Consider the following 25,850-nt stretch of genomic DNA (forward strand, 5'->3'; position numbering starts at 1 on the left):
AGAAAAACAAGTATAAACACAGAGAAAAAAAAAACAGAAGCCAGAAATTACATTAAAAGGAAGGCACTGGGAAAGTTGAGAAAGAAAAAGGGTTGTGGGGGTACGACACTTAGCAAATGCTTAAGCAAAGTCAAGCTTTCAAGACAAGATTCCTAAAGCAAGGCAACAGTATCCTATGATAGACAAGAGCTCACTCAACAAGGAAAACAAACACCAGAGTTTTGACCAGACCAACTCCCTTAGCCAGCTGGCAATATGGTTTCACCACTTCTTAGAAAAGAGGAACGGAGATGTGTGCTCAAAAGCCACCACTAGGCCTTCAGATTGTTTTGTGTGTGTGTGTCTTGGCAGAATGAGCCAAACATAGTTTCTTCGTGGCCCATAAGATGAGACACACCTAGCAAAAGCTGTCCTCATACAGAACTACCTCCCGGTGTCTTCATCCTGCAAGACCTGCACCAGAGGGTTCTACCTATAGAAATCCTAGCACCTAGATGTAGTCAACCAAGTACATGGCTCCCTCACCCTCCAACCAAAGATGCTATATTTCCATCTGAGTGGAACAAAATCCCACTGTTTCATAATGCCTCCGGCAATTTTGCATGTGGGAGACACGGTTGGTATGTGACATTCTCGTCTACAAATTGTAATGGATTGGGGAAGGAGGGAGAAATAGAGTTCAGGCCTAACTTTCTAGAGGACAAAATAAATCTCTCTTGGTAATTGCAATTATCTGAAAACTATTTCAAAGAAAACTCTGTGTCATCCTGGCATTTGCTCAAGGGCATGGCTTTCCATCAGTCTCTCTGTCTCTATGTCTCTCTTACATACATATGTATGTGTATATGCATACGTATGTGTATATACATGCCTACACATAGACATATTCTCTCTCTCTCCACACACACACACCCCTCCAACCTCTGTGGCTCTGGGAGTCATCTGTGTAAGAAGACCCTGACGCGAATGCTGAGTGCCTAGGCAGGGGTCAAACAAAGGCTACAGGATTGCCACAAACACCTTTAAGCACGCAGATTCTTTGGCTCCTGCCAGACACTGAATCTGAATCTCTAGGATTCTGATTTCAGAGCCCAGGAATCCTCGAGTACAGGAGTTCCCAGGTGACTCTGATGCACCTGGAGGCCGGAGGCGCTCAGATCTAGAGAGGAGGCGGCACTTGTGCAGTGCGGTCGGGGAAGAGAGGAGGGGCTGGGCCGGTGCCTTTAGGCGGCCAGGTGTTAGGACCAGAGGACAAGCCGCCAGCTGAGCCGGAGGAGGCACCGAAGCACCCCCGCCGCGGGCCGGTAACCTTTAGCCACACTTGGCCTAGGGCCTCCGCCAGAGCCGCTCCGCCCCCGCCGCCTCGCCCCGCCGCCCCGCCCTCCAATTGGCCGCCTCCCCATCCCGGCCCCCGGCCTCGGCCAATGGGGCCAGTGTGCGCCGGAAGCCGGAAGCCGGAAGCGCGGCAGCGGCGGCTGCGCTCCCCTTCGGCAGCTGTTTTCGGCACCATGCGAGGCCTCGGGCCAGGCTTGACGGCCAGGCGTCTCCTCCCGCTGCGGTTTACCCCGCGGCCGCCCGGGCCCCGGCTGGCTAGCGGGCAGGCGACTGGCGCCCTGGAGCGGGCCATGGACGAGCTGCTGCGCCGCGCGGTGCCGCCGACACCGGCCTACGAGCTGCGCGAGAAAACACCGGCGCCCGCCGAGGGTCAGTGCGCGGACTTCGTGAGCTTCTACGGCGGGCTGGCCGAGACAGCCGAGCGGGCCGAGCTGCTGGGCCGCCTGGCGCGGGGCTTCGGCGTGGACCACGGCCAGGTGGCGGAGCAGAGCGCCGGCGTGCTCCAGCTGCGCCAGCAGCAGCGGGAGGCGGCGGTGCTGCTGCAGGCCGAGGACCGGCTGCGCTACGCGCTGGTGCCGCGCTACCGCGGCCTCTTCCACCACATCAGCAAGCTGGACGGCGGCGTGCGCTTCCTGGTGCAGCTGCGGGCCGACCTGCTCGAGGCTCAGGCCCTCAAGCTGGTGGAGGGGCCGGACGTCCGGGTAAGGGGCCGCCCTCGACCCCCCGGCAGCGCGGACTGGCCGCCCTCCTCGAGTAGTCCTCATTTGCCCCCTCCAAGCCCCACACACCCCACCTTCCCTGCCTGAAACCACGCTCACTTCGCCCGCAGTTACAGCTCACCAACTCTCCCCTTCCCACGCTGAGTCCCGGCCTCGTCAGAGCACACCCCCGCCTCCCTCCAGTCTGTCCTTGAAGTCCTCACTTGTATAGTGTTTACTAAATACTCAGCATTTGGTGGCCTTGAAGGTAACTGTCGCCTCCCGTACCTGATTAGTGTGTGCTCTACAGTCTCTTTTTTAATTGTTGTAGCTGATTAAAGTGTTTCATCTATGTGGTATACCTGAACTTGAGCATCAGGCTGAGCATCAGGCAGCCTTCTGAGACCCTGAATAGTGTTTCAGAGGTTAATTGGGCACCCGCTATGTGTGAGACATTGTCCTGAGAAGTCCTGTGAAATACACAAAGGTAAATAGGACTCAAGGTCACCACCAGCACCACTCCGGAGTCTCCATGGCTTCTGGCCTTCTCTGTGCTCCGTGACTTTTGGGAGGACATTTAACACCCTGAGTTCGGTACTTACTGTGATGATTCTGAGTTGACTTGAGGTAATCAGGCATTAGCACAGTTCATTCGTGTTAGATGCAGATACAGACTTTGAGATTTAAATGATTATGACCCGAAAGAAGGCCTAAAGCATATACTGTCCTTTTATATTGTTAGTATTAAATACGGCGAAACACTGCCTGCCCCCCCCTTTTTTTTTTTTTCTTTTCTTTTTTTTTTTTTTTTTTTTTTTTTTTTGAGATAGGGTCTCACTCTGTTCCCTAGGCTGGAGTACAGTGGTGCTTTCACGGCTCACTGCAGCCTCGACTTCCCCAGGCTCAAGCAGTCTTCCCACTTCAGCCTCCTGAGTAGCTGGAACTACAGGCGCAGGCCACATGCCCGGCTAATTTTTGTTATTTTTTTGTAGAGGGTGCGTTTCACCATTTTGCCCAGGCTTAACCTGCCCTTTTAATTAATGAAAAATGATGTAAATGTTTCAGGAAGTTTTGGACATTCAGAAGTTTGTTATGTACAGTTGGAGTTAAAAAAAAAAAAAAATTGAACGATTGAGTGGTTATGACCTGACCCATTTAAGAACTCTAATACTGGTTTAATAGTTTCATTTTCATTCCTTCAGTCTTACGTGGGTGATAACACGTATCCCTTTTACAGTAAAGGAGAAGATGCTCAGGTTGTGTGACTTGTCCTTAAATTCAGAGCAAAAAACTCTTGCTGATCACCCACCCAAATCCAGGGTTCTTTGCCCTATGCTGTATCACTGTCTTACTGTGTGAGTTAATCAGATGTTTATTAGAAACTTTCTTACCTTTTTTGGCTACTTAGATGCATAAAATCGGGCATAATTAAGTATGGGATTAATGTCAAGAGTGACAACAGTGGCCATGATTTGATTCCCCATGATAGCTGGTTAATTTACAGTGCTGTTACTGAGGGCCAGGCATCTTTGGCCATAAGATTCTCAGACAGAAAGCCCACAGTTGCTAATTGCATGACATGAAATCACTCAAGAATTCTTACCGTGTTGAATCGTCATGTTCTGGTCTCAAGCCCGGTCTGAATAGCTGAGCTTTTCTGATCCACACTTGCACATAGTACTTGGCAATATATCATCCCCCCACGTAAGTGATCAGCTCCTCGAAAACTGGGAAACTTATCTTAAATTTCTTGCATAGCAGAGTGATGAATGAGTCATTGCAATAGATTCCTGGGTGCCCTGGCATGAGACATACTTGACACACTAATCATTCAGCATTTATGTGGAGGTGAGACTGCCCCACACTCTGTCGTAGATTTTTGAGCCTGGAAGGAAGCCACGAAGGGCTGGAAAGGTTTCTTCCCAGCTGGGAGGGTCCTCCTATCAGACACTGGCCAGCTTTGTCCCTCGTTGATTTCTCACATCCGGTCCAATTCTGAATTCCCTGGTTCTGTGAGATGTTGTGGAATACATCCTTTTGTTCTTCCCCACTCAGGAAAACTCTTGGTTATCACATCGTTGGGAAGGAACACGACTGAACACACTCACATCCAGACTTGACTGTTGAAAGAAAGGAGCTGGCCCCTGGGAAATACAGAGGCTGCTGAGTCCTCAGACATTCACACATTTCTTGCTTTTTGACCAAGGCTGTCTATATACATAAGGGGAAAAAAAATACATTGCATTCTGTAATATTAGGCCAGAAGTCCTGTGGACCAGAGATATCAAACAGAATGAATAATGGCAGCCTGATCTTTGCCTCTGCATATGGTTAGGACATAATGGCTGCAGGAGCCTTTTTGTGATTGCTTTATTGTGCCCCTTCCATTTCTTTACCTAGAAACCCCAACCTTACATTCAGTGCATATAACTGTTAGTAGCCGAACCTGTTAATTCCCTTCCCCTTCCCTTGCTCTGCGTAGTTTTCTCATATATACACATATATATGTGTGTGTGTGTGTGTGTGTGTGTATATATATATATATATAGATGGGTTTTTGTTTTGTTGTTTATGTTTTTTTTTTAGAGATGGGATCTTGTTGTGTTTCCCAGGCTGGTCTTGAACTTCTGGCCTCAAGCAAGCAATCCTCCAGTCCCAAGTGCTGGGATTATAGATCGGTGTGAGCCCAAGTGTAATTTTTTTTAAATCCCTGTCATTTAAACATTTAAATCAGTCTGAGAATAGAGTTACATTTTTCTGTACATATAAACTGTCAACTGGAATCTGATATTGTAACCTATGTGATCTATTTTTTTATCTGATTTTTTTTTTTTTTTTTTTTTTTTGAGACAGAGTCTTGCTCTGTTGCCCAGGCTGTAGTGCAGCAGCACAATCTCGGCTCACTTCAACTTCCGCCTCCTGGGTTCAAGTTATTCTCCCACCTCAGTCTCCCGAGTAGCTGGGATTACAGGCACTTGCCAACACTACTGGCTAATTTTTGTATTTTTAGTAGAGACGGAGTTTTGCTATGTTGGCCAGGCTGGTCTCGAACTCCTGACCTCAGATGATCTGCCCGTCTTGGCCTTCCAAAGTGCTGGAATTACAAGTGTGAACCACTGTGCCCGGCTGTGTGCTTTCTTTTTAAAATGTTCTTTTCCTCTGGTCCAAGTGAGTTTGGAGGTTTGTTACCATGCCTGGATTTGTGGCCACAAAACGTGGAGGAGTTTGTAGGTATGTGTGTCCCTGTGGTTGTGTGGTAGGTGTGGGAATGAGGATGTGATGTGTCTAGGGAGTGGTGGTTTATAGGCTTTTTGTTTTTCTCCAGAGGCCCAGTTGGTTGATGACTTCAGTTTCTTGGAGGTGAAATCCCAGTGAAACCGAGTCGAATCCCCAGTAGAGGGGAAGGTCTGAGCATGGTTCAGCAGTTTGTGGGCACTCAAGGGAGGTTGGCCTTTAATTCGTGGAAAGGGTTCCTGATGGGCAGTTTGGACCTCGGTGGAATGAGAGGTGTTCGAACCTTAACAGAGGCACAGACACTAGAGAGGGACCTGGTTCCCACTGCCACAGCCACCCGGCCATGCTAGACCCTTGTGTATCCTCTGCCTTTTAGTTAATAGAGTACTCTTTGTTGGGTCTAGTAAATTCTGTGCTTAGCTGTGCTAAATGGTACTTATTTTGAGATAGGAAAGTATATCCATAGTATAAAGTGTACACCTGCGGAGTGGAAGCTTATGTGAGTGGGAATTGTCCCCAAGTTTCTCAGCCTCTGCAGTGCTACCCTCATCCATGGCTTTCCACTCCCTTCCCCAACCCAGGGCTTCTGGGCAAGGGAAGGTGACTTTTCTTCCATACCAAAATAAGCAGATCTTGATAGAGCTTCAAAAGAGAGGGAACCATTTTATCTTTTAAAAGGAAAAGTTGGCTGGTCTAAACAGTGTCATACAAGTCAATGGAATTAACAATACAGAATACACAGAGCTGGATGCAGTGGCACGCACCTGTAGTCCCTGCTACTTGCGAGGTTCAGCTGAGCACGGGAGTTCAGCCTGGCCAACATAGCAAGACCTGCCTCTGAAAAAAAAAAAAATAAGAAGCACTCCAGCAGAATACACTGAGAACTGTCGCTACCCTTAGCATCACCAGGATATTCCCAGCAGTTGTGTTTCTCAGTCTTGTATTGGTGATAAATGGTGGCTGAATTAATGCACGCACAGTCGCGGAGGCTTCTTTCCCTGGTGGTGTTTGTATCCCGGCAACCTTGCGGCGTGCCTGAGCAGCTGCTGCCGGTGTTAGAACTGAGCAACGGAGACTTCTGACCTTTAGCCCAGATTCCCAGTTCTCGTGTCCCAGTGTCACATTTTGTAGCTGTCAGGAGCCCAAAATAGAATGAAGAGATTTGTAGGGGAGGAGCTTTCATCAGCCAAACCATTTCTTTCATAATTAATATTGAACTGATAGTAAAACTAGGTATTTTCAGCTTTTTTCCTATCATGAATGTAAGAGAGATGCCGGTACCTCTTACACAGAGCTCAGCTCATCTGTTCCTAACCTGGGGTACAGAAGTCCTTCTGGCCCCTGGGATAGTCCATAGGTAAGTATCAGAGGAGTCCATGAACCCCAGGAAAACAGGTGCCCAATTTTATTAATGTGTTTGCAATGTTCTGGGGACAGGGCCTGTGGTTTTTAACACATACTCAAGAGTGTGAGAGGATCCCAGGAAGATTAAGAGCCGCTGTAGTCAAATGCAGAAAATACAGTTTTATAAAGGGCCATTCCGTGACACCTAGCAAACAGTCTCTCTCATCCTCCCCTCCCGCTACGTACTAATCACCGTTCGTTCCATTTTTCCATGTTTCTCATTTGATATCAATCTATTGGTAAACGCTTTGCGAACCGTAGAAATGAATCAGAAGTGGACCCTGCCTTTATGGAGTTTACAACCAAGTAAAGGAGATTCAGTGATGGAATGTAAAGTTAAAAGGAATTGCAGAGATCGTCTGGTTCAGCCACCTATCCAATGCTTAAGTCTGTTTTCAAACAGCTCTGCTGAGTTCTGTCCACCTGTGCTTGGTGACTTCCAGTGCTGAGGGTCACCGTCTCCCAGGATGACTTCTGTGGACAGCTCCCGCTATTCAAAAGTTCCTCTTGGCCGGGCGCGGTGGCTCAAGCCTGTAATCCCAGCACTTTGGGAGGCCGAGACGGGCGGATCACGAGGTCAGGAGATCGAGACCATCCTGGCTAACACGGTGAAACCCCGTCTCTACTAAAAAAAATACAAAAAACTAGCCGGGCGAGGTGGCGGGCGCCTGTAGTCCCAGCTACTCGGGAGGCTGAGGCAGGAGAATGGCGTGAACCCAGGAGGCGGAGCTTGCAGTGAGCTGAGATCCGGCCACTGCACTCCAGCCTGGGCGACAGAGCAGACTCCGTCTCAAAAAAAAAAAAAAAAAAAAAACAAAAGTTCCTCTTTACACTAAATTGAGTCCATGTCTGACTGTCCATCACTTACACCAGTCGGTCTAGATTTACTTTCCCAGTCCCCATGGGGTCACACAGAACAAATTTGTGGCCTCCTTCATGCCCTAGTGCTTAAACATGTAAAGGGAGATCTCACCTCCTTCCAAAAACGTCTCTGAGCCACCATTCCAAAACCTGCAAGTCTTCCCCAGGTGACAAAGTGCTGAGTCCTTTCACCCTTTAGCAGGAATTAAAAAGTAAAATGATTTTATAAAATTTGGAAGCTGAGGCAGGAGAATCACTTGAACCTGGGAGACAGAGGTTGCAGTGAGCTGAGATTGCACCACTGCACTCCAGCCTGGGTGACAGAGCAAGACTCCGTCTCTAAAAAAAAAAAAAAAAGAAAAGAAAAGAAAATAGCTGTTATAAAGCCACTCTTTATAGGTGTTGCCCATTGTGTTCTTCATGACCCTTATAGAGAGATTCAGAAGGTCATTCTTTTATCAGATGTCCTGAGATGTTTACTGTTATTTAACAATAATGTTCAGTGGATCTGTTGATACATAATATATGAGTAACAAAGACCCAAAATAGCAGTGATTTGAATATGACAGAAGTTTGTCTCTCGTGTGAAAGTCTGGAGGTCGGCAGCCCAGAGCTGATTCTGCTCTTTGGTGCTCTTGGTGGATCCAGACTTGAATCTTGTCGCTCTGCCCAGAAAAACCTTCATCTCCAAAGCAGCCCAAGATGGCTGCTCCAGTGCCAGCCATCACACCGCCTTCCAGTCTGCAGTGGAAAGGACAAAGAGAAAGATGGGCCAAGGGCTTGCTCCTGCTGTCTTTCCAAGTTCCCCAAAGTGGCTGCAGGAGACCTCTGCTTACCCCTCATTGGCCAGAACTCTGTCACATGGCTACCCCCAGCCACAGGGCAGTCTTTATTCTGGACAGCTGTGTCCCTAGCTGAAAAGCGAGGCTTCTGTTAATTTGGAAGAAAAGGATACAGCCATTGGAGAACAACAAGCTGTGGCTGTGCAGGCGACACCGAGACAACGCTGCTCCTGCTCAGGGCCTTCTGTTCTGGTCTTGCTGGAAAAGCTTCAGTGCAAATATATCTTGGGTGGTCGAGTCAATTCACATCATTTTTGGAAGTAGATAAGAGATAATAAAGATATAAATAATTGAAGCAAAATTAAGATAATTTCATCACCTCTGAAATGCATTGGTTGCCACATATACTATTATGTCCCTCTAAGGTAGATTTAAAATGCTGCCAGTTATGGCGAGGCGCAGTGGCTCGTGCCTGTAATCCCAGCACTTTGAGAGGCCGAGGCAGGTGGATTGCCTGACCTCGGGAGCTCAAGATCAGCCCGGGCAATATGGCAAAACCCCATTTCTACAAAAGAATACAAAAAAAATTTACCCGGGCGTGGTGGAACTCACCTGTAGTCCCAGCTACTTGGAGGGCTGAGACAGGAGGATCACGTGAGCCCAGGAGGTCAAGGCTGTAGTGAGCTGTGTTCATGCCATTGCACTGCAGCCTGGGTGACAGAGTGAGACCCCATCTCTCAAAAAAAATAATGCTGCCAATTAGACTGTGACCCGCCGTCATTCAAAAGCTGCATCCTGACTTGAGAGATGTTAAAATATGAAAATGTACATCTCTCAGTTGATAAAATAGGGCTCCTGGACCAAGTACTTGTTTTTTTTAGGAAACGTAGGAGTAATGTTTTGACGTATCAAAGAAGGTTCCCAAGAGGATGAGGATAGTGCTGCTGACACCCTTGCTGTCTTAGTTTTCCCTTACAGAGCATCTTTCGTTGTTATGTTAATTCGATATAATTAGTATCCTCACTATGGTGAACACATTGGAACATATTATTTGATTTAGGCAACTTAGTTCAAATTGAATTGTTTCCATTCAGGGGTCTTACGGACTGAAGTAGTTAAGTCTAAATAGAGTGTTGAATGAAAGCCTGACTCGGTTTGAGATAAGAGTCTCACAGAGGAATCTCGGGAAAAGCTGTTTGGAGAATCGTCTTGCGCAGTTGTCTGCTTGAGCATTTTCATTCCCTGTGCTGGCCACAACACAGAGATGGGCTTGATCTGTTGCCCATTGAAGGCCTGGGCTTTATCTTTTTTCAGGAAATGAATGGCGTGCTGAAAGGAATGCTCTCAGAATGGTTTTCCTCCGGGTTCCTGAACCTAGAACGGGTCACCTGGCATTCACCGTGTGAAGTGCTTCAGAAAATTAGTGAGTAAGTATTAAGGTTTTCATTTGCTTTGTACATATATGTTTCATGTATATTTATGTATGTTTTATATTGGCTAAAAGCCAATCTATCTTCATTCACATGTACAGTTTATTTCAAGTCTAATAAAATCCAAACACAGTATTTGCAAATGCTGCGGCCGTCACCACACATGATACTAAGATCATGGAGGAAGAGGAAGGGGCACCAAGAGAAACCGATGCGTGTGTCAGGGACCTGCGTGGGTTCTTATTTATGTCCTCTTATTTAAAGCAAACACGCCCATTTTCTCTCTTCCCAAGACCCCATGATCAGAGTTGCAGAAACTCACTGGACCAAGCATATGCATTCGTAATCAAAACAGCATTTGGCCCACCTGGTGGTTAAGATTTTTCCCTGGGTTAAAATCTCTAAACAAGCTATAGCATGCGTTACCTCCAGGACCCAGTATCACACAGGCTAGCATGTCATGGTGGCCTCACAACCCGGGACTCTTTGCACGTAGGTGTCTTCACATTACAAGTTGTCCCATGGAATCCAAGGTTTGAAAAGTGTCCTATTTGAAATGTAACCAATTCAAAGGGCTGACAGTGCCTGCTGCCATTTCACGTGCTGAAAACAAAATAGCAGTGGGGTGAGGTTGCTAGAAGACACCAGATGAGCCCCGTGTTTGCAGTGCTGACAGGGCTTCACGGAGATCCCGAGGAAAGAGAAGACACAGTGTTCGACACCAAGCATTTGATTAGGTTTCACCTGAAAATCTGCATGAATCCTTCCCCGGAGCCTCACAAACTCCTCTTAAAACTGGGGTTAAAATTGGAGCACCGTTTTGTGTGTAAAATGGTCATTCACTGTAGTTCCTCTCAGTGGGTGCTGTTTCTCATGAAAATGACTTTCCTTGACTCTTCCAGAAGAGTCCATTAAAGCTCTATTTAAAGAACTTGTTTGACTTAGATGAATAGTATGAATAGGAGTCAGCAACCATTACTTAAGTTGTGAATTATGCATTTGTCTTATCTCTTTATAAATTTCGCCCCAGGGCTGAGGCTGTGCATCCTGTAAAAAACTGGATGGACATGAAGCGCCGCGTTGGGCCCTACAGAAGATGTTACTTCTTTTCTCACTGTTCAACTCCTGGGGAGCCCCTGGTTGTTTTGCATGTGGCACTGACTGGTGACATCTCCAGCAACATCCAGGTACCTGCGATGGTCAATCAGGGACAAGATAGGCACCCCACAGAGCACAGAGCCCCTCGTGTTTTTGTTTTGTTTTGTTTTGTTTTTACTTGATTTTATCCTCTTTTTTTTTTTTTTTTTTCCAAATAAATGGTTTTGGGCTTTTTAATTGGTTACATAAAATCTCCAGATTTGTAGGTGTAGAGTGTAGAAGTGTAGCGGGAAGACAGTTATGGAGCAAGGAGAGCATTCATCTGGCTGCATTGATCTTAGGTTGAGATACAGTTAAAGTCTATCACAGAACGTGTTTGTGAGGCAGAAAATAATTGTGAAGGGAGAAGAGACGGGATACCTGGTTCATACATGGTTCACCTTTACAGCTTTTGTTAAGTGCCTGTGGGGAGTTTTGAAAGATACTTGATTAGAAAATTGAAAGAGACACATCTCTCATGCCTGATGTGGGCCCAGGACACTCCCCGGCGAGTGGAGGTTATGGGACTTGGGGTTGATAGCCCCGTCCTGTGGCAAGCTGCTCTGCTCCTGGATGAGTTTGGCAACAATGTCTGAAATGCTCCTGCAGGCCCACAGGGGCAGAAGAACCAGGGACCACATTGCAGGGTCTGGAAATGGGAGTGCTAAAGACAGGTGGCAGGGAGCATGAGACCCCTGGGGCAGCGCAGGTTTTCTTAGGCCAGGAGGACAGGAGGGCCTGTTAGGAAGCTAAGTGGATGATGGCCCATCACAAGGTGAGTGCCCTAAGCAGGTGTCCCGCTGAGAAGTTAGAGAAGTTGAGTAGGGCATATGAGCAGACGTTCCTGATCACCAAGGAGAAACACATTCCCTTACAACGTTTGTGTGTGAAAGAGTCACACTCCAACGTCCTGTTGGTGCGACTAGGGGCCATTCTGACTTCTCTGAGGGCAGTTTGGCAACATGGATGAAAATTCAGAATGTGCATTCCTCCTGGCCTAAAAAGTCCACTCTTAGGAACTTCTCCTGGGGAGATTCTCAGCCCTGAGAGTCAGATGGCTGTTCTTTGCAGCATTGCTGACAGTTTGAAAGGCTGGAGATGATATCCGAGGGCCCATCAGGAGAGAATGGGCTCCAGGAGGGCGGTGTAGACACATGGCGCGGCCTCACGTACATCGGATATCTGTACATGTGTTTAAATATTGATGTGGGTTTATATTTTGACATGGAAAACCAGCCTTGACCTATTGTCGAGTAGAAGTTCAGGTTTACACAGTAGCTTGTGTGTGGTGTGGTCTTATGAATAATATTAATAAAATCTGTTGAGTATATGCTCTGTGCTTGTCAGTCTGTGAAGCACATTTTGTGTGTTACTGTTCAGAGCATCCTGTGATTTAGGTGTTTTTTGTTTGTTTGTTTGTTTGTTTTAAACAAAGTTTCTCTCTTCTTGCCCAGGCTGGAGTGCAATGGTGCTATCTCGGCTCACTGCAACCTCTGCCTCCCAGGTACAAGCGATTCTCCTGCCTTAGCGTCCTGAGTAGCTGGGATTACAGGCATGTGCCACCATGCCTGACTAATGTTTTTGTATTTTTAGCAGAGACAGGGTTTCACCATGTTGGCCAGGCTGGTCTCGAACTCCTGACCTCAGGTGATCTGCCGTCCTTGGCCTCCGAAAGTGCTGGGATTATAGGTGTGAGCCACTGCGCCTGGCTGATTTAGGTATTACTATGAGAAAACTGAGGCTTAGGGGAACATCTGTAACTTACCTATGATCATAGAGCAAGTAAGGGTGGAACTGGAATTCAGACCCAGCTCACGTCCTGACTCTGAGGGGAGATGCCTTCCTTATGTGTAAATTGAGCATATGCATTTGGGCACGTGAAAATGTGTATGGGTGCGCAGTCCTGTGTACATTTGTGTGCATACTGAGAGCCTCTGAGACAGCCTGGAAAGGTGTTCATCAAAAGAGCAGCAGCAACAGGCATGGGGATTAGATTTTGGAGTAATTTGTTATTTTTTCTTCATGCATGGTTTTTTTTTTTTTTTTTTTTTTTTTTGGCCTCTTTTTGTTTTATTCACTTTGCCTTACAATTCTTTTTGCCTCTTTGACATTACATATACCTCACTCGTATAACTGAAGAAAGTTTTGTTTTTATTTTGAAAACTTTAAAAAAAGATTGCTGGGATTTTTGCATAAGGAATCACAAGATAACTTACAGACTTCTTAAAAAACAAAGGAGAACCGGGCACGGCGGCTCAGGCCTGGAATCCCAGCACTCCAGGAGGCCAAGGCAGCCGGATCACCTGAGGTCAGGAGTTCCAGACCAGCCTGGCCAACATAGTGAAACCCCGTCTCTACTAAAAATACAAAAATTAGCCGGTGTAGTGGTGTGCGCCTGTAGTCCCAGCTACTTGGGTGTCTGAGGCACAAACAAGAATCACTTGTCAGTAGGCAGAGGTTGCAGTGAGCCGAGATCGTGCTGCTGTACTCCAGCCAGGGCGACAGAGCAAGACTCCGTCTCAAAAAAAAAAAAAAAGGAGATAAGCCTGGGAGTGATGTGAAGGGAGTTCTGTTCTGTGAACCACAGAGCTCTTCCATAGAGCACGGTGCGGGACAGCGGGCCCCTCTCGGTCCTTAGAGGATGTGTCCTTCTTGTCATGAGCTCTCCCCATTTCCTCACAGCAGTGTTTCTTCACTTTGTAGGAGTCACTGACCCTATTAAGAATCTGAAGGGAAAAACACTGAGGGCGTTTTCCTCAGGACAGATATGCATAGACTCACACATTCCATACACTATTTCAGAAAGTTCCTGGACTGACTACCAGACCTCATCTATGTGGTCTAAGCTAAACACTCCCACTTCCAGAATCGAAGGTAGCTGGTAGAAGTTAAAATAGTTTACATGGGTTCTTCAAAAGTAAGCTGGTGTAACCTGCTTCAAAGCAAATGAAAAAGTAGCCCCCTGCTATTCCACTGTTATCCAGTGAGCTTTGGAGTATTAAGGATTATGCTTCAGAGTATTAGGGATTAGAAAACGCTGCCATCAGAATGAGAGGCAGTAAACTCAGATTTCAGCTAAGCGACTTCCCAGTCTAGCTCGTTTCTTAGAATGCCTCGCCGGGACGTCTGTGTTACTGTTTAGGAAAAACAAAGATGGCATGAAACCCAAAAGGTACATGAGAAAGTCAAACAAAGGTATATTTCCTAAAAGAAAAGTATATAGGACTGCATATGGCCTCTTGAGCAATTTGAAAAACCTAGGGTTCAGAGAAAAGGAAGAAAAGCAATTCAGTGGTGGGAAACATCAGCCCTTTAGGAGAAGCCGAAGGAACTGGAGCTGTTTGGTCTCGAGGATCCGTGTGTTACCGCTGAGTGTTGGCAGGAGTTACGGAGCAAGTTTTTGTTTGCACAGAGGCCTAAAAGAGACAGAAAGGGACATACATCGCTCTTCAGCAAAGTTTGCATGAAAATTTCAAAATGGTAGAAACGATGCAGCACCGAGGACCCCCAGGGAAGCTGTGGAGTTGCCTCCTCCAGAGAGTTTTCGAAACAGGGCAGCTTTTAGGCTCCATAGCCTACACCCCAGTCGGGGAGCCGAGGTCTCTTCCAGCTCTTCCAGTGCTCTGAGAATTGTCTTCTGGTCCCAGCGACAGGGTTGCCATGTGGGCTGCAGAGTGGCCAGGCCAACCTTAGAACCATCGTTGGTGTTTTCCAGGCAATCGTGAAGGAATGTCCTCCATCAGAAACGGAAGAGAAGAACAGAATTGCTGCTGCGATCTTTTATTCCATCAGTTTGACCCAGCAGGGACTCCAAGGGGTGGAGCTGGGAACATTCCTCATAAAGCGAGTCGTCAAGGAGTTGCAGGTAAGCGCCGCGCAGGGAGCCCCGGTCACACTTGGCTTCCGTGTGGTCAGGTCCGTGAACTCGTGGGGTGTCAGCTGCCACGAAGGACATGGATGAAGACAGAAGCTAAAGGGAGCATCAGGGAGTAGAACAAGTGCCAGAGGCCCCTCAGCAACTCCTAGGAGCCATGAGTCTCCCAGAGAGATGAGAATGATGCTGAGAGAGGCCTCCGGCCCAGCCTCCTGCAAGATGCACTTGTGTTCTGAGGTCATCAGCTCTCTAGGGCGACCTCATTCTGACCTGCCCAGGATACTCTTGATTTCATGTGTCGTCCTGGTGTAAGTGTCACTCTGAAGTGTCCCAGCCAGATGGCATAGCTGATGGTCATCCTGCCATGCCTGTCCTCCCCCCTGCCCCTGCCCACACTCTCAGGGCCTCTGACACGTGACATGCTGTTAGCATGGGCCTTCTCATGGCCTGCGAGGGAGTGCTGAGGTGAGACCAGACAGCTCGAAGGTAAATGCATCAGCTTAGTTTTGATCTAACTCCCCTTTCTTGGCTGCCCTGTGAAAAACACATGCACCATCCTACATCAGAAATATTGATGTTCACTCTGGGCCTAGGCTTTCAAAAACCACCAACCTCATCAGGGGCTTAGATAAATTCCAATGAGTAGAATCTAATGATTAGGTGCAGTAGCTAGATGTTTGCTAGTGAGTGGCTCTGAGCAGGGTGTTCTCTGCGTTGGGGGCTGCAGTTGGCTGCAGCAGAGCCCTTCGAGGACGACAGTGTGGAGTGGGAACGTTTACATGCTCCTAGTAAATTCATAATCAGTTTCAAATTGAAGCCCTCAGGATTCAGCTGCGTATGGGCTTCATTACCACGCCGCCATGTTTCCCCCCGGGCAACAATAAGCCACAGCTCCTTCCCAGTTTCCTCGTTCCTCTGTCTTCGCTGAGGGTGGTGATGAGCAGGGTGGGGTGGGGAAATGTAGCAGGGTAAGGAAGGCAGGAAGAGGAGGAGCATATCCCAGGATTCAGGGGAGTTAGGCCTTAGCCCAGCCGCTGTCCTGAGGGTGCCAGTTACCTGCCCCTGGGCAGCTGCCTAGAAGTCCTCAAAGGGGGTCTAGAAGGGAACGAATGGCCTCTCTGCATGGAGGCGCTCGTCAGGGTTTACAAAAGCAAACACAGGTGGGCGCAGTGGCTCACGCCTGCAATCCCAGCTGAGGCAGGCGGATCACTTGGGGTCAGGAGTTCGAGACCAGCCTGGCCAATGTGGTAAAACCCCTGTCTCTACTAAAAGTACAAAAATTAGGCATGGTGGCGCATGCCTGTAGTCCCAGCTACTCGGGAGGCTGAGGCAGGAAAATCACTTGAACCCAGGAGGCGGAGGTTGCAGTGAGCCAAGATTGCACCATTGCACTCCAGCCTGGGAGCAAGACTGTCTCAAAAAAAAATAATAATAAAAGGCAAAAAATCCGAGAGCTACCACGAATGCCCAATGAGAGGAACATGGTGAGGAAAATCCTAATAGTCTTCTCTTTTCATATTACTCTGTGGTTAAAATTCTGTGTTTTTGAATTTTAAATGATAATGAGAAAATGCTCACGATATAAATTCATAATGCAAAATATAAAATAAGTGTCTCACCCATACAAAAATCACATCAGGAAACACCAGGAGTTTGCTTTAGCAGACTATTGAGAGTAGTTTTTCTGTCAATGTAGTGGGGAGGCCGAGTCACAAGGTCAGGAGATGATGGCTTTTATACTTTACAAAAAACTAGCCGGGCGAGGTGGCGGGCGCCTGTAGTTCTCGTCATTAATTTTTTTTGCACTCCAAAAAAAAAAAAAAAAAAAAAAAAAAGCTATAGTGAGCATATATTAGGTTTATAATCCGAAAGTAGTGGGTTGTTGGAAATGATCATGAGATCTCTACCTAGTTGGAACAATAACGATTGAACCGTGTCATGTGATATGGAGAGATACCTGCAGCGTCCCCCTCATCCTCCTCTACCCCGTTCTGCACCCACTGTGGTGTGGCTGGGCAGCTCGTCGCTCACTCATCAGTCCCTGGCCACTCGTGTGCCCAGCAACAGAGCAGCTTCTGGGGCCTGACAGGTGGCCATGGGAGGAGCACGGTGTACGAGAAAGACAAGGTCTGCAGTGAGTAGCTGCGGTGCACCAAGCCCCACTCCCCACTGGCCAGCTGTCTGGTTTTAGGCAAGTCCCCCAGCACTCTAGTCTCGGTTTTGCCGACATGAGAAGGGATGTGGAGACGGAGACGCCCTGCCTCGGGGAGTCAGGATGCCTCCAGGGTCTGGCACACATCAGGTTCCTGATAAATATTTCCTGCTGGGCCTGGTGGCGCGCGCCTGTGGTCCCAGCTACTCAGCAGGCCGAGGCAGGAGATGGCTTGGACTCGGGAGATGGAGGCTGCAGTGAGCCATGATGACGCCACTGCACTCCAGCCAGGGAAATAGAGCAAGACCCTGACTCTAAGAAACAAAAAACAGTTCCTTGAAAGAAGATAAATAACATGTACCAAATGTCACTGTGACCACTACACAGCAGCATATGAGCCGTAGGTTGAGAGGTGCTCATCTGTTGGTAGTGTACCTGCTGAATTTGTGTGTTTTCTCCGCCTTCCCTTCCACCCCAACCATGCTTTACAGCGAGAGTTTCCTCACCTTGGAGTGTTTTCGAGTCTGTCACCTATACCTGGATTCACCAAATGGCTTCTGGGGCTTCTGAACTCGCAAGTGAAGGATCACGGGAGGAATGAACTCTTCACAGATTCGGAGTGTAAGGAAATCTCGGAGATCACAGGTGGCCCCACTAACGAGACCCTCAAGCTCCTCCTCAGCAGCAGCGAGTGGGTGCAGTCGGAGACCCTGGTGCGGGCGCTGCAGACTCCGCTCATGAGGCTGTGCGCCTGGTACCTGTATGGAGAGAAGCACCGCGGCTACGCGCTGAACCCCGTGGCCAACTTCCACCTGCAGAACGGGGCGGTGCTGTGGCGCATCAACTGGATGGCGGATGTGAGCCTCAAAGGCATCACCGGCTCCTGCGGCCTCATGGCCAACTACCGCTACTTCCTGGAGGAGACGGGCCCCAACAGCACCTCCTACCTCAGCTCCAAGAACATCAAAGCCTCTGAGCAGGTGCTCAGCCTAGTGGCCCAGTTTCAGAAGAACAGCAAGCTCTGACAGTAAACCTTTCCTAAAGCACAGGGCCCCAGCTAAGAAAATGATCGTTTTCAGGAGGGGCCGGGAGTTTTATATCTGAAGGAGTTTTCCAAGCAAAGCCAAAGTTCACTGTGTTCTTGGCCCACAGCCAGGCCACGCTGTGAGGCCAGGCCTCAGCTTCCCTTGCCTTGGGCGAGACGCGCCCAGTGCAAGACGGTTGTGGGTGCGGGTGCACACAGATAGGTGGGTTGCTGTGCTGTCTCCAGAAGATTTCTCGTTGCCCTTGACCTGGCTCCCTGCCCGGGGCTGGTGCTGTGGTGCTTACATCTTCAGGAAGCTGTGCAGCCTCTGCCATTATCGTCCCAGGGGGATCCGGCATCCTCCTAAGGACCAGGGCGAGTGGCCCAGATAAGAGTAGGTGTTCCTTTGCGCTCACAAAACAATGCGGCGATGGTTGCTTTAGCCATTTCTCACCATGCAATGCAAAGGGATAAAGGACTGTGCTACACTTCCCAGTTAAATTCTGAAGCTCATAAATGTATGCAAAGGTTTGTGACTTTGCACAACGTGTGTGTAGTAAGTTAAATCGTGGAACACAAAAATGCTGCTTGAGGCATAAGTTGAATGATAGGCTTTAAAGATCAGGGATTCAGGTTCATAATGAACTTCACAGTATAGAACATGTTTGTTCTGTAAAGCATTAAACATCTGGTTATGTAATGGTGGTCATCTTTAAGATTAGAGACCTGGGAAGGCTGGAATCAGCCAGCCAGCCTGTGGGGAGTTTGGGATGAAGGAGTCTGGGGTGTGTGGGACGAGAACAAAGATGAAGGAAGGGGCAATCACTGTGCTTGTGGGAGGAAGGCGAGTGTGTTTGTGTGTGTGTGTGTATCAGGGCACGTCTGTGTGCGTGTGCACGAGCGTCTATCAGGGCACGTCTGTGCGCATGTGCACGAGCATCTCTGTGTGTATCAGGGCACATCTGTGTGCGTGTGCACAAGTGTCTATCAGTGCACGTGTGAGTGCATGTGCACGAGCGTCTGTGTATCAGGGCACGTCTGTGTGTGCACGAGCGTCTGTATCAGGGCACATCTGTGTGCGTGTGCACGAGCATCTCTGTGTGTATCAGGGCACGTCTGCATGTGCTCACACATCTTTGTGTGTCTGTGTGCGCGTGTCCGCATCTGCCCTGTCCTCGGATTGGCAGACAGATCCCTCGCCTTCCTTGCCTTTCGTCTCCCAGACTGGTGCCAGGCCCCTTCTCTGTCTTCTGCATACGGCATGTTGCCTCATGACAGGCGGTGGGATGGTGGAAGCTGTCTCATGCCTCTTGTTCTCCGGGCTGATTCTGAAAGCACCAGAGTGGCTTGCAAGCCAATCACTGCAATCTTGGCAGCCTGCCGGCCCTTCCTGCGGGCAGAGTTCTTTACCACAAGCATCCCCAGACCCTCAGGTCTGCGGAAACCTGCTGGGCCTTACCGTCTTTGCTTAGCTTTTGGCCTAAAAAGCTAGGATCACCCGTTCCGGATCACTCCGGCAGCCTTTCAGATCCGGTGGCACCCTTCCCGGCTGTGTCCCTCACCTGTGCTGTCTGGTTCTCTCTTGTGTGGAGAGGGGGTGATAGGAATTCCTGCCACACAGGCTGCTGGGAGAACGGGCTCAGGTGACATCCGAGGAGGCTTTGGCTCACCAGAGGAGTTTGTAGATGTCAGTCATCCCCAAGTCACTAGGAACTAGCACTCCTGAGGTGGGTCTCGGAATAGTGTTCAAATCCATTTCACTATTGTGGCCAAGGAGCCCTCCCTCCAGCAAGGCCGCTCATCACATCACGTTACTCTTTAGGCCAAATGTGACCCCCGCCCCTGGGTTTTATTTATCACTAAGGCACAGTTTCTTAACTGTTTGTGAGTTACAGATCACTGAAATTCTGGTGAAAGCCAGGTGGGCCTTGCCACAGGAGAACATATATGCAGTGCACAGGAGAACACATACAGAGTGCACAGGAGAACATGCACACACAGTGCACAGGAGAACACATACAGAGTGCACAGGAGAACATGCACACACAGTGCACAGGAGAACATGCACACATAGCGCACAGGAGAACATGCACACACAGTGCACAGGAGAACATGCACACACAGTGCACAGGAGAACATGCACACACAGTGCACAGGAGAACATGCACACACAGTGCACAGGAGAACATGCACACACAGTGCACAGGAGAACACATACAGAGTGCACAGGAGAACATGCACACATAGCGCACAGGAGAACACACACAGTGCACAGGAAAACACTGCACAGGAGAACACAGTGCACAGAACACACACACTGCACAGAACACACACACTGCACAGGAGAACACACACTGCACAGGAGAACACACACTGCACAGGAGAACACACACTGCACAGGAGAACACACACTGCACAGGAGAACACGTACAGTGCACAGGAGAACACACACTGCACAGAACACACAGAGTCCATAGGAGAGCACACAGTACACAGCAGGACACACGCAGTGCACAGAACACCCGCCATGCACGGAACACACGCGGTGCACAGAACACGCAGTGCACGGAATACCCGCAGTGCACAGGAGAACCTAGTGCACAGAGCACACAGTACACAGCAGAACACACAGTACACAGCAGACCACACGCAGTGCACAGAACACCCGCAGTGCACGGAACACACGCAGTGCACAGGAGAACCTAGTGCACAGAGCACACACCCCGTGCACAGTTTTGTTTTGTTTTGCTTTTGCAATTGCAGGGAGCTCCCTGGCCCCCCACAGCCATTCATAGAACCCATTCTGTTTGGGATAAAAACAGATCTCCGCCAGCTCACGTGAGGCTAGGCACCAGTTCCTCAAAACATTTTTGGGCAGCTAGCAGCTCATCTCACCAGGTTGAGGCTGCTGCCTGTGAACAGTTGACAGACCCAAAGGCAGCCAGAATGTTCTGTGTCAGAGAGCCTTGTCTAACGGGCAGAGCTGGGAGACACCCAGGAAGACCCCCAGCCCATACCTGTTCTCAGGCCTGAGGTTCATTCTCATTCTCTCCCCCTTCCCTTTCCCCTTCCTCCCTCCTGCCCTCGAATCTGCAAGGCCTCTCCGGGTGGCTGTGTTCTGCCCGGGCCTCCCAGGCTCCAAGATCACTGCCTTCGGGGAGCCCAGGAAGAGCTGCACATCCACTGCCTCTGTGTGGCAGGCGTGTCCAAGACTGCAACTCCTAGTTCCCACCTTTCACACCTCATCTCTTTAACCTCTTATGGAAAATTTCAAACATATGTAAAAGCAGGGAGAAATTGTATAACAAACCTACAGACCTATCACCCAGCTTCCACAGTCATCAGTGGTTTTCTGTTTTTACCAGACTTTATCTTGGTACTTCTTATAATGTTTCACATTTAGCAGGTCCTCAGTGAAGATTGGATGGATGGATGAAAGGAAGATGGATGGATGGATGGATGGATGGATGGATGAAAGGAAGATGGATGGATGGATGGATGGATGGATGGATGGACAGATGGACGGACGGACAGACATTAATAGTGGAGCATTAATGGAAGGAAGGAAGATGAGTGGATGGATGGATGGTGGAGGGTGGATAGAAGGAAGATGGATATATGAATAGATGGCTGGGTGGATGGAAGGATGGAAGGAAGGTGGATGGATGGATGGTGGAGGGTAAAGTGGGTTTTTTTTGTTTGTTTTGTTTTTGTTTTTGTTTTTGTTTTGAGACGGAGTCTCACTCTGTTGCCCAGACTGGAGTGCAGTGGTCGGATCTCGGCTCACTGCAAGCTCCACCTCCCGCGTTTATGCCATTCTCCTGCCGTAGCCTCCCAAGAGTAGCTGGGACTACAGGCACCCGCCACCTCGCCCGGCTAGTTTTTTTGTATTTTTTAGTAGAGACGGGGTTTCACCATGTTAGCCAGGATGGTCTCAATCTCCTGACCTTGTGATCCGCCCATCTCGGCCTCCCAAAGTGCTGGGATTACAGGCTTGAGCCACTGTGCCCAGCCAGGGCAGAGTTTTAATGGAAGGAAGATGGATGGATGAATAGATGGATGGAAGGAAGATGGTTGGATGGAATGATGGATGGATGGTAGAGGGTGGATAGAAGGAAGGAAGATGGATGGATGAATAGATGGCTGGGTGAATGGAAGACGGGTGGGTGGGTGGGTGGATGGATGGATGGATGGATGGATGGATGGATGGATGGATGGATGGATGGATGGTGGAGGGCAGAGTGTTAATGGAAGGAAGATGAATGGATGGATGGAGGGTAGAGGGTAGGTGGAAAGGATAGGATGGATGGATGGATGGATGGATGGATGGATGGATGGATGGATGGATGGATGGATGGATGGATGGATGGATGGATGGTGGAGGGTATATGGAAGGAAGAGGATGGATGATGGAAGATGGATGGATGGGTGGGCAGATGAATTGATGGCGGAGGATGTTAGGATGGGTGGATGGATGTATTAACATCCCTTCTCCATGCCTCAGTCCCCATCATAAGCAGAAAGAGCCTGTGGTCCCTCTATGATACTGCACTGAACCAAAATTCCCCTCACTTCATGGGTGTTACAAACCTCTCATCATCTGTTTACCTCTCACTCTTACTGTAGAACCTCTAGGAAGTCAGGTGGCTTCTAGCTCCTCACTTTTCCTGAGGGATGATCTGACCACCCAGTCTTCCCTATGTCGTCTTTCACACAGTGGCAGTGCAGAACAAAAGCAGACAGCAGCCGGGTCTGAGGGTGATAAAAGGCTACTCACTAGGTCCTAGTGTTCTGAACTACATCCTACAGGAAAGTGCTCTCAGTGCCCAGGTGACATCATCACAAGAGGAACACAGTGCCAAGAGGGCAGGGGCTCAGTCTCACAGACCTGGTTTCCGTCCCACTTGCTCTCAGGAAACCCCCTGGGCAACCACTCTGACGACAGTGTCTTCCTCTGGAAAGCGTCCAGCAGTGTTGGGCTCACAGTAGGTGCACAATAAATTGTCATGAGTACTTTCCACTGTGTCCCAAGTTCAAGGCTGAAGTCACAACCTCACCCCTGCCACAGAGCCTGCTCCCCTGAGAGCTCCCCGTCTCAGTCTGAGGCCCAACCTGTGTTTCTGGAGCCCAGGTCCCATCCCATCTCAGGGGCTGCCTTGCTCCGTTCCCCCCCATCCCAGACCTAAGTTCCAGCTCTCCTTATCTACTGGAGCCCTGTCATCTGTGGGTCAGGTGCTCCCCAGCTCCCTCCATCCCACCCACAGGGTTTCACAAGAGGCCCAACCCTGCACCCTGCTAGGGTTCAGACTTGAAGGGTGCACTGGAGTTGGGGTGCACCTGCTCTGACCTGTTCATGGGCTCCTTTTTCTTCTGAAATGCAGTGTGAGGCACAATGGAGGAAGCTGTAGACTTTGGCTCCGGCCAGTGCCCAGTTCAAATCCTGGCCCCACCGCTTCCAGCCGGGTGGCCCAGGGCAAGCCACCTACCCTTGCTTTGCCTCAGTTTCCCCATCTTTAAGTGGCAGTAACCATAGTACCGACCCCACAGCCTGCTGAGAGGCTCAAAGGAGACGATGTATATAAAGCAGTTAACTGATGCCTGCGCTGGGAAGCAGACCCATCCCTGTCATGACAGGCGTTTCTACATCTGGACTTGGGCGCCACCATCATGCTCGCCTGAATGCGGGTTCTGGGATCTTTCAGCCTTATTTGGATATTTGAGTATTTGCTGGTTTTCTGGCTTCTACTCAGTTTCTAAGAGGTGACTAAGTGGATCCTTCGTTCCCGGGGGAGGTGGGAATGGCTTCTCTGTACACTGCATTGCACAGAGACTTGGGGGCCTCCCGACCCCTGATGGCTGAGCACCCCTGTCGTAGTCCTCAGGGAGAGCCCAGGCCACCCGGTTAGCTCTAGACTGGCTCTGCAGGGCCTCACAATCTGAACTCGCTGTGGTCACTCTGAGGCCTCTCTGTCTCTCTTTCTCTTTCTACCCCTCCAGCCCTCTGAGGGTTTGACCTTCACTGACCTCCAGGTCAGGAACGACCAAGAGTCGCTCCGAAGAGGGCTTCCCTCCTCCCCGTCCATTCCGTGTGACCTCAGAAATGGGGGAATCTCAGGGCTTTGTGCAGGCATTTGCTTATTCTGAGCTCTGTTTGAAATTAAACATGAGGTATACTGAAGATTTAAATCGAGCAAACACCTCTGTGGTTTCCAGTTGGATTCTGAGGCACTTACTGAAATACGAAGTCCGTTTCGATCTGTTAGAAACAAAAGCTGCCAGTGATTTCACCACAGGAAGTCTGCTTCCTTTGCGGTTTAGCAGACTTGACAAGAGATCACCCTAGATCTCTTTCTCGCCTTTGTTTGGTTTATTTCCAGATTGCATGTGCGTTTCCCTCCCGGCTAGTTCTTGATCATTGAGGAAGGGAGAGAGAAACGAGATTCTCTGCTCTGGGCATTTCCAAACTGCATTTGCGTTTCCCTCCCGGCTAGTTCTTGATCATTGAGGAAGGGAGAGAGAAACGAGGTTCTCTGTTCTGGGCCAGGCATTCTCTGTACACGTTCCTGGTCCCAGCCTCCCTCCTTCCCTAGAGGATCACCACGTCCAACCCTGAAGCTGGAGCGAGTGTTTCTCACTTAGAGATGAGGCGGTGAGCTGGGAGAGGGCTGAGCAGCTGGTGAGGGCAGAGCTAGGACTCAAACCGAGGCCCGACCACCGTCCAGCTCTCCTTCCACCCCGCTGGTCCACCTCCTGACCATACGTGGGGAGACCCACACGAAGGCCCAGAGAGGAGAAGGCCAGCAGTGGGTAGAACAGAGTGGGCCCCAGGTTTTGGCAAGCCTGGAGGGGAATAGGTCAGAAAGGTAGCCTGGCTGGGCGGAGAGACTGAGGACAGGGCGTGTTAGGGTGCTGACATTCTGGCAAGGGGGCGGGGGTCTGTGGAAGACCACCCCAGGCTGGGGTGCCTTCTCTAAAACCCGAGCATGCACAGTGCTGGCCATGTCGGTCCGAGCCCTCGGCTGCCAGGGACGGAAGCTGAGCTCCCGCCAAAGCATAAAATCCCGGCCAGCGAGGAGCAGCTAGACCACGGGAAGACAGGAACCCGGACCTGGCTCTCCTGCCGGAAGCAGGCTGTGCACAGCCCCACCGCCACGGAGACAGCCTCCTCTCATGACCCCAGACTCAGCCCGGGCCGTGGCGGGAATGATGGTTGGCCCGGTTTGGAGATGGGGATCTGGCCCTGTGGGGAGAGCAGCCAGAGCACGTATCTCTCCGGGGCAGTTGAGTGGAACAACTGGTGTCCCCTCTTCATGTTGATAAGGGGAGATGAGTGGCCCAGGCAGTTCCTAGAACGGGGGAGATGGAGTGGGCCGCATCCCACCCAGCAGGAGAGCTTGCTTCTGAAGCTCCTGTGCATCTGTGACAGAGGCTTGAACCCCCGGCCTGTTCTCTCAAGTCTGTTGCCATAAATCTGTCTGCATCGCCTGGCACATAGGAGAGGCGCGACAAATATTTTTGGTTCACTGAGGAAAGGCAGCCCTCACTCCTGCTGCTCAGACAGCACCCCCTGAACATGAGTTACTGCCTCCTTGAGAGCTTTTGCTGGAGGGCAGGAGACCAGAGAGCTGCCTTCAAAGATGCCAGAAACCATTTTTATCTAAGCAGCGCTGCTCCAGAGAGAACTGGCCATTTCAGTCTCCACCCCAGTGTGACTCACGATGCCACCTCTCCTTGCCAGCTCTCACCGAGGCCCTCAGTGACCTCCTAGGGGGTACATCCAGCCAGGTGCCCCCTCAGCAATGGCCAGGGGCCACCGTGGGCCACTCTGCACTTCCCAAATGCTCCCGGCACTGGCACAGATGCACACCCTCTTGGCCGTCCCCACCTGTCCTCCGCCACTCTTGGTCAGCCATTCCTCT

At 49.7% G+C, this 25,850-nt stretch overlaps 2 protein-coding genes across 2 annotated transcripts in view; both read left to right on the top strand.

The window, feature by feature from the left end:
- Positions 1-25,850, top strand: part of NECAB2 (N-terminal EF-hand calcium binding protein 2) — a 434,498-nt gene that overhangs the window by 329,110 nt on the left and 79,538 nt on the right. The gene's annotated exons all lie outside the window — the stretch shown is intronic.
- MLYCD (malonyl-CoA decarboxylase) lies at positions 1,444-18,613 on the top strand. Its single transcript, XM_050775046.1, has 5 exons — positions 1,444-2,036; positions 9,629-9,741; positions 10,775-10,931; positions 14,597-14,746; positions 17,399-18,613. Exons 1-5 carry the CDS (start codon positions 1,509-1,511, stop codon positions 17,930-17,932), a joined length of 1,482 nt encoding a protein of 493 aa, XP_050631003.1. The 5' UTR covers positions 1,444-1,508; the 3' UTR covers positions 17,933-18,613.

This window comes from Macaca thibetana, chromosome 20 (assembly GCF_024542745.1).
Source record: "Macaca thibetana thibetana isolate TM-01 chromosome 20, ASM2454274v1, whole genome shotgun sequence".
In the NCBI taxonomy this organism is placed as follows: Eukaryota; Metazoa; Chordata; class Mammalia; order Primates; family Cercopithecidae; genus Macaca; species Macaca thibetana.

Bases quoted from the DNA above. Each gene is read 5' to 3' on its own strand.
- MLYCD (XM_050775046.1), top strand. From the start codon at position 1,509: ATGCGAGGCCTCGGGCCAGGCTTGACGGCCAGGCGTCTCCTCCCGCTG. The intron at 9,742-10,774 runs GTAAGTATTAAG...ATTTCGCCCCAG, and splicing joins GTGCTTCAGAAAATTAGTGA to GGCTGAGGCTGTGCATCCTG. The intron at 14,747-17,398 runs GTAAGCGCCGCG...CATGCTTTACAG, and splicing joins GAGTCGTCAAGGAGTTGCAG to CGAGAGTTTCCTCACCTTGG.